The 6,663-nt window shown below is 63.2% G+C and overlaps 1 protein-coding gene across 1 annotated transcript; it reads right to left on the bottom strand.

Annotated features, from left to right (window-relative positions):
- Positions 1-234: 234 nt before the first annotated feature.
- Positions 235-5,252, bottom strand: LOC130143527 (mucin-2-like). The gene is made up of 6 exons (XM_056326219.1): positions 5,023-5,252; positions 4,054-4,968; positions 1,500-3,951; positions 1,013-1,311; positions 690-918; positions 235-432 (listed from the first exon to the last, which is right to left on the bottom strand). Exons 1-6 carry the CDS (start codon positions 5,250-5,252, stop codon positions 235-237), a joined length of 4,323 nt encoding a protein of 1,440 aa, XP_056182194.1.
- Between the last annotated feature and the right edge of the window lie 1,411 nt (positions 5,253-6,663).

The following is a 6,663-nucleotide window of genomic DNA, read 5'->3' as shown; positions in this document are numbered from 1 at the left end:
GTTGCGGTGGGCCCATAGGTGCTACTGGCCATTGTGGTGGGCCCAGAGCTGCTCGTGACCATCGTGGTGGGCCCAGAGGTGCTGAAAGCAGTTGTAGTGGGCCCAGAGGTGCTGGCGACCGTTGTGGTGGGCCCTGTGGTGCTGGTGAAAGTCGAGGTGTGGACAGAGGTGCTGGCAACTGTCGCGGTGGGCCCAGAGGTGCTGTCGGCCATCGTGGTGGGCCCAGAGGTGCTGTCAATCATTGTGGTGGGCCCAGAACTGCTGGCGACCATCGTGGTGGGTCTTGTAGTGCTGGCGACCATTGTGGTGGGCCCTGAATTGCTGGTGATGGTCATGGTGGGCCAAGAGGTGCTGGCGACCATTGTGGTGGGCCCAGAGGTGCTGGTAACCGTCGTGGTGGTCCGAGAGGTGCTTGAGGCTGTTGTAGTGGGCCTAGAGCTGCTGGCGAGCATCGTGGTGGGCCCAGAGGTGCTGGCAACCGTCGTGGTGGGCCCAGAGGTGCTGGTGACCATCGCGGTGGGCTCAGAGGTGCTGGTGACCATCGCAGTGGGTCCAGAGGTGCTGGCGACTGTCGAGGTGGGCCCAGAGCTGCTGGCGACCATTGTGGTGGGCCCAGAGGTGCTGTCGGCCATCGTGGTGGCCCCAGAGGTGCTGGCGACAGTCGTGGTGGGCCCGGAGGTGCTGGCGACCGTCGTGGTGGGCCCTGTAGTGCTGGCGATCATCATGGTAGGCCCTGTAGTGCTGGTGACCGTCGCGGTGGGCGCAGAGGTGCTGGTGTCCATTATGGTGGGCCCAGAGGTTGTGGAGACAGTCGTGGTGGGCTCAGAGGTGCTGGTGATCGTCGCAGTTGGCCCAGAGGTGCTGGCGACTGTCGTGGTGGGCCCAGAGGTGCTACTGGTCGTCGTGGTTGGCTCAGAGCTAATGGACACCACCGTGGTGGGCTCAGAGGTGCTGGTGGCCGTTGTGGTGGGCCCAGAGGTGCTGGCAAAAGTCGTGGTGGGCCCGGAGGTGCTGGCAACCGTTGTGGTGGGCCCAGAGCTGCTGGTGACCATCGTGGTGGCCCCAGAGGTGCTGGCGACCGTCATGGTGGGCCCTGTATTTCTGGTGATAGTCGTGGTGGGCCCGGAGGTGCTGGAAGCTGTTGTAGTGGGCCCAGAGGTGCTGGCGATTGTCGCGGTGGGCCCAGAGGTTCTGGTGACCATCATGGTGGGCCCAGAGGTGCTGGCGACTGTCAGGGTGGGCCCAGAGGTGCTTGAGGCCATTGTGGTGGGCCCAGAGGCGCTGACGACTGTTGTGGTTGGCCCAGAGGTGCTACTGGCCGTCGTGGTGGGCCCAGAGGTGCTGGTGACCGTTTTCGTGGGCCCAGAGGTGCTGTTGGCCATTGTGGTGGGCCCAGAGGTGCTGGTGTCCTTCGTGGTGGGCCCAGAGGTGCTGGTGTCCTTCGTGGTGGGCCCAGAGGTGCTGGTGTCCATCGTGGTGGGCCCAGAGGTGCTGCTGACCACCGTGGTGGGCTCAGAGGTACTGGCGACCGTCGTGGTGGGCCCAGAGGTTCTGGCGACCATCGTGGTGGGCCCTCTAGTGCTTGCGACCATTGTGGTGTGCCCAGAGGTGCTGGTCGCCATTGTCGTGGGTCCAGAGGTGCTGGCGACCGTCGTGGTGGGTCCTGTGGTGCTACCGACCATCATGGTGGGCCCAGAGGTGCTGGTGACAGTCGTGGTGGGTCCAGAGGTGCTGGCGACCGTCGTGGTGGGCCCTGTGGTGCTGGCGACAGTCGTGGCTGATCCAGAGGTGCTGGTGTCCATTGTGGTGGGCCCAGAGGAGCTGCTGACCGTCGTGGTGGGTCCAGAGGATCTGGTCGCCATTGTCGTGGGTCCAGAGGTGCTGGCGACAGTCGTGGTGGGCCCAGAGCTGCTGGTGACAGTCGTGGTGGGTTCAGAGGTGCTGGAGACCATCATGGTGGGCCCAGATGTGCTGGTGACGGTCGTGGTGGGCCCAGAGGTGCTGTCGGGCATTGTGGTGGGCCCAGAGCTGCTGGCAACAGTCGTGGTGGGCCCAGACGTGCTGGTGGCCGTTGTGGTAGCCTCAGAGGTGCTGGCAACAGTCGTGGTGGGCCCGGAGGTGCTGGCGACAGTCGTGGTGGGCCCAGAGGTGCTGAAGACAGTCGTCGTTGGTCCAGAGTTGCTGGTATCCATCGTGGTGGGCCCAGAGGTGCTTGCGACTGTCGTGGTGGGCCCAGGTGTGCTGGCGACAGTTGTGGTGGGCCCGGAGGTGCTGGACGTCATCATGGTGGGCCCGAATGTGCTGGCGACTGTCATGGTGGGCCCAGAGGTTTTGGTGTCCATCGTGGTGGGCTCAGAGGTGCTGGTGTACATTGTGGTGGGCTCTATAGTGCTTGCCACCGTCGTGGTGGGCCCAGACATGCTAGTGGCTTTTGTGGTGGGTCCAGAGGTTCTGGTGTCATTTGTGGTGGGCCCTGTACTGTTGGTGACACTCGCGGTGGGCCCAGACGTGCTGGCAACCGTCGTGGTGGGCCCAGACGTGCTGGTGACCGTCGTAGTGGGCCCAGGGGTGCTGGTGACCTTCGTGGGGCGCCAAGAGGCACTGGTGACAATCGTGGTGGGCCCAGACGTGCTGGTGACTGTCATTGTGGGTCTAGAGCTGCTGGCACCAGTTGTGGTGGGCCCAGAGCTGCTGGTAGCCGTTGTGGTAGGCCCAGAGGTGCTGGTGGCAGTCGTGGTGGGCCTGGAGCTGCTGGCGGTCATTGTGTTGGGCCCAGATGTGCTGGTGACCATCGTGGTGGTCCCAGAGATGCTGGTGACCATCGTGGTGGGTCCGGAGGTGCTGGCGACCGTTGTGGTTGGGCTGGAGCTGCTGGCAACAGTTGTGGTGGGCCCAGACGTGCTGGTGGCCGTTGTGGTAGCCTCAGAGGTTCTGGCAACAGTCGTGGTGGGCCCGGAGGTGCTGGCGACTGTCGTGGTTGGCCCAGTGGTGCTGGTGTCCATCGTGGTGGGCCCAGAGGTGCTGGTGACATTTGTGATGGTCCCAGTGGTGCTGGAGGCCGTCGTGGTGGGCCCTGTGGTGCTGGCGACTGTCATGGTGGGCCCAGAGGTGCTGGTGACGGTCATGGTGTGGACAGAGGTGCTGGCGACGGTGGCGGTGGTCCCAAAGGTGCTGTCGGCCATTGTGGTGGGCCCAGAGTTGCTGGCGACCATCGTGGTGGGCCCAGAGGTGCTGGTGGCTTTTGTGGTGGGTCCAGAGGTTCTGGTGTCGTTTGTGGTGGGCCCTGTACTGTTGGTGACACTCGCGGTGGGCCCAGACGTGCTGGCAACTGTCGTGGTGGGCCCAGACGTGCTGGTGACCGTCGTAGTGGGCCCAGGGGTGCTGGTGACCATCGTGGGGCGCCCAGAGGCACTGGTGACAATCGTGGTGGGCCCAGACATGCTGGTGACCGTCATTGTGGGTCTAGAGCTGCTGGCACCAGTCGTGGTAGGCCCAGAGCTTCTGGTAGCCATTGTGGTAGGCCCAGAGGTGCTGGTGGCCGTCGTGGTGGGCCTGGAGCTGCTGGCGGTCATTGTGTTGGGCCCTGTGGTGCTGGTGACCATCGTGGTGGGTCCGGAGGTGCTGGCGACCGTCGTGGTTGGGCTAGAGCTGCTGGCAACAGTCATGGTCGGCCCAGACGTGCTGGTGGCCGTTGTGGTAGCCTCAGAGGTTCTGGCAACAGTCGTGGTAGGCTCAGGGATGCTGGCAACCATCGTGGTGGGCCCGGAGGTGCTGAAGACAGTCGTCGTTGGCCCAGTGGTGCTGGTGTCCATCGTGGTGGGCCCAGAGGTGCTGGTGACCTTTGTGGTGGTCCCAGTGGTGCTGTAGGCCGTTGTGGTGGGCCCGAAGGTTCTGGCGACCGTCATGGTGGGCCCAGAGGTGCTGGAGATGGTCATGGTGGGCCCAGAGGTGCTGTTGGGCATTGTGGTGGGCCCAGAGCTGCTGGCGACCATCGTGGTGGGCCCAGAGGTGCTGTCGGGCATTGTGGTGAGCCCAGAGGTGCTGGTGACCGACGTGGTGGGCCCAGAGCTGCTGGCGACCATCGTGGTGGGCTCAGAGCTACTGGTGACCGTCGTGGTCAGCCCAGGGATGCTGGTGACGGTTGTGGTGGGCCCAGTGGTGCTGGAGGCCATTGTGGTGGGCTCAGAGCTACTGGTGACCGTCGTGGTGGTCCCTGTGGTGCTGGTGACCGTTGTGGTGGGCCCAATGCTACTGGTGTCCTTTGTAGTGGGTCCTGTAGTGCTAGTGACCGTCGCGGTGGGCCCAGAGGTGCTGGCGACCGTCGTGGTGGGCCCAGAGGTGCCGGTCGCCGTTGTGGTGGGTCCAGAGGTGCTGGAGACCATTGTGGTGGGCCCTGTGGTCCTGGTGACCATCGTGGTGGGTGCAGAGGTGCTGGTGACAGTCGTGGTGTGGACAGAGGTGCTGGCGACTGTTGCAGTGGGCCCAGAGGTGCTGTCGGCCATGGTGGTGGGCCCAGAGGTGCTGGCAACCATTGTGGTGGGGTCAGAGCTACTGGTGACAGTCGTGGTGGGCCCAGCGGTGCTGGAGGTCGTCATGGTGGGCCCAGTGGTGCTGGCGACTGTCATGGTGGGCCCAGAGGTTTTGGTGTCCATCGTGGTGGGCTCAGAGGTGCTGAAGACAGTCGTGGTTGGCCCAGAGGTGCTGGTGTCCATCATGGTGGGCCCTATAGTGCTTGCGACTGTCGTGGTGGGCCTGGAGGTGCTGGAGACCGTCGTGGTGGGCCCAAACGTGCTGGTGGCTTTTGTGGTGGGCCCGGACCTTCTGGTGTCATTTTTGGTGGGCCCTGTACTGTTGGTGACACTCGCGGTGGGCCCAGACGTGCTGGCAACCGTCGTGGTGGGCCCAGACGTGCTGGTGACCGTCGTGGTGGGCCCAGGGGTGGTGGTGTCCTGTGTGGTGTGCCCTGTACTGTTGGCGACAGTCGTGGTGGGCCCAGAGCTGCTGGTGGCCGTCGTGGTGGGCCCAGAGTTGCTGAAGATGGTCGTCGTTGGTCCAGAGGTGCTGGTGTCCTTCGTGGTGGGCCCTGTATTGTTGGCGACTGTCGTGGTGGGCCCTGTAGTGCTGGCACCCGTCGTGGTTGGCCCAGAGGTGCTGGCAACCGTCGTGGTGGGTCCAGAGGTGCTGGTGACCATCATGGTGGGTCCAGAGGTTCTGGTGGCCATCGTGGTGGGTCCAGAGGTGCTGGCGACCATCGTGGTGGGTCCAGAGGTGCTGGTGACTCTCTTGGTGGGTCCGGAGCTACTGGTGTTCGTCGTGGGCCCTGTAGTGCTGGAGACCATCATGGTGGGCCCAGAGGTGCTGGTGCTTGTGGTTGTGGGCCCAGAGGTGCTGTTGGCCGTTGTGGTAGGCTCAGAAGTGGTGACCATCTTGGTGGGCCCAGAGGTGCTGGCAACCAATGGGGAGGTGCTGGCAACTGTTGTGGTGGGCCCAGTAGGCCTTGTATCCTCTGTGGAGGTGCTATCGACAGGTGTGGTAGTCCTAGATGAGCTGCTGCCTACCATGGAGGTGCTGGCGGCCATCATGGTGGGCACAGAGGTGCTGGTGGCTGTTGCAGAGGTGCTGGTGACTGTCGTGGTGGTCCCAAAGGGGCTGGTGGCCCGCATGGTGGGCGCAGATGTGCTGATGTCCATCAGGGAGTTTCTGGTGGCTGCCGTGGAGGTTGTTGTTGTCATTGTGATGAGCCCAGTGGTGCTGGTGGCCTTTGTGGAGATGCCGGTTGGCATTTTAGTGGTGGTGGTCTCCATCGTGGAGTGTGAGTTAGTTCTTGTGGCCATTTTGGACATACTGGTGGTATTTGTTGAGGTGCTGGTGGCCATGGTCACTGTCATTGAGGTGCTTGTGTCATTTGTTTTGGTGCTGGTGGCCATGGTGGCTGTTGTATTTGCGGCTGTGGTGTTTGTTGAGTTGCTGATGGCCATGGTGGCCGTTGTGGAGGTTCTGGTGGCGTTCACAGAAGGTGAGGTGTTGCTGTTGGCCATTTTCCAGGTGCTGGTGGTGTTTGTTGAAGTGCTGGTGGCCATGGTGGCCGTTGTGTAGGTGTTGGTGGCCTTCGGGGAGGGTGAGGTGGTGTTATCGGCCGTTGTGGAGTTGCTGGTGGCCATCGTGGAGGCTGTGGTTGCCTTCATGTTGGTGGCACTGGCTTGGGCTGTGGAGAGAACAGAGGGGCTGGTGGCTGTTGGCCACACAGAGGTGGCAACAGCTTTAGTGGGGGCAGTGGTATGATGGCCACAGGGGAGTGGGTGACTTTTGGTGGCCAGCTGGTGAGGTTTTGGTGGCCAGTTGGTGGCTTTTGGTCACCAGCCAGCTGGTGAGGTTCTGGTGGACCAGCTGGTGGCTTTTGGCGCTGAGCTGGTGGGCTTTTGGTGGATCAGCTGGTGGGCTTTTGGTGGACCAGCTGGTGGGTTTAGGTGCCCAGCTGGTGGGTTTGGGTCCCCAGCTGGAGGTCTTGGTGGTTCTGGAGGTGTTTTGTGTCCAGAAGGACACACAGCAGCTCCACGGGCTGGCGTGGAAGGAGTTGAGGGTGACGCATGCGTTGGCCACGGTTCCTCAGGGTCAGAGAGAGGAACATCCTCCTCCTCTTCCTCCCTGTGTCCCCACAAGGGC

This window comes from Falco biarmicus, unplaced genomic scaffold, assembly GCF_023638135.1.
Source record: "Falco biarmicus isolate bFalBia1 unplaced genomic scaffold, bFalBia1.pri scaffold_360, whole genome shotgun sequence".
Lineage (NCBI taxonomy): Eukaryota > Metazoa > Chordata > Aves > Falconiformes > Falconidae > Falco > Falco biarmicus.
Note: the sequence above shows the minus strand (reverse complement) of the source record. Positions and strands in the feature narration are given on the sequence as shown.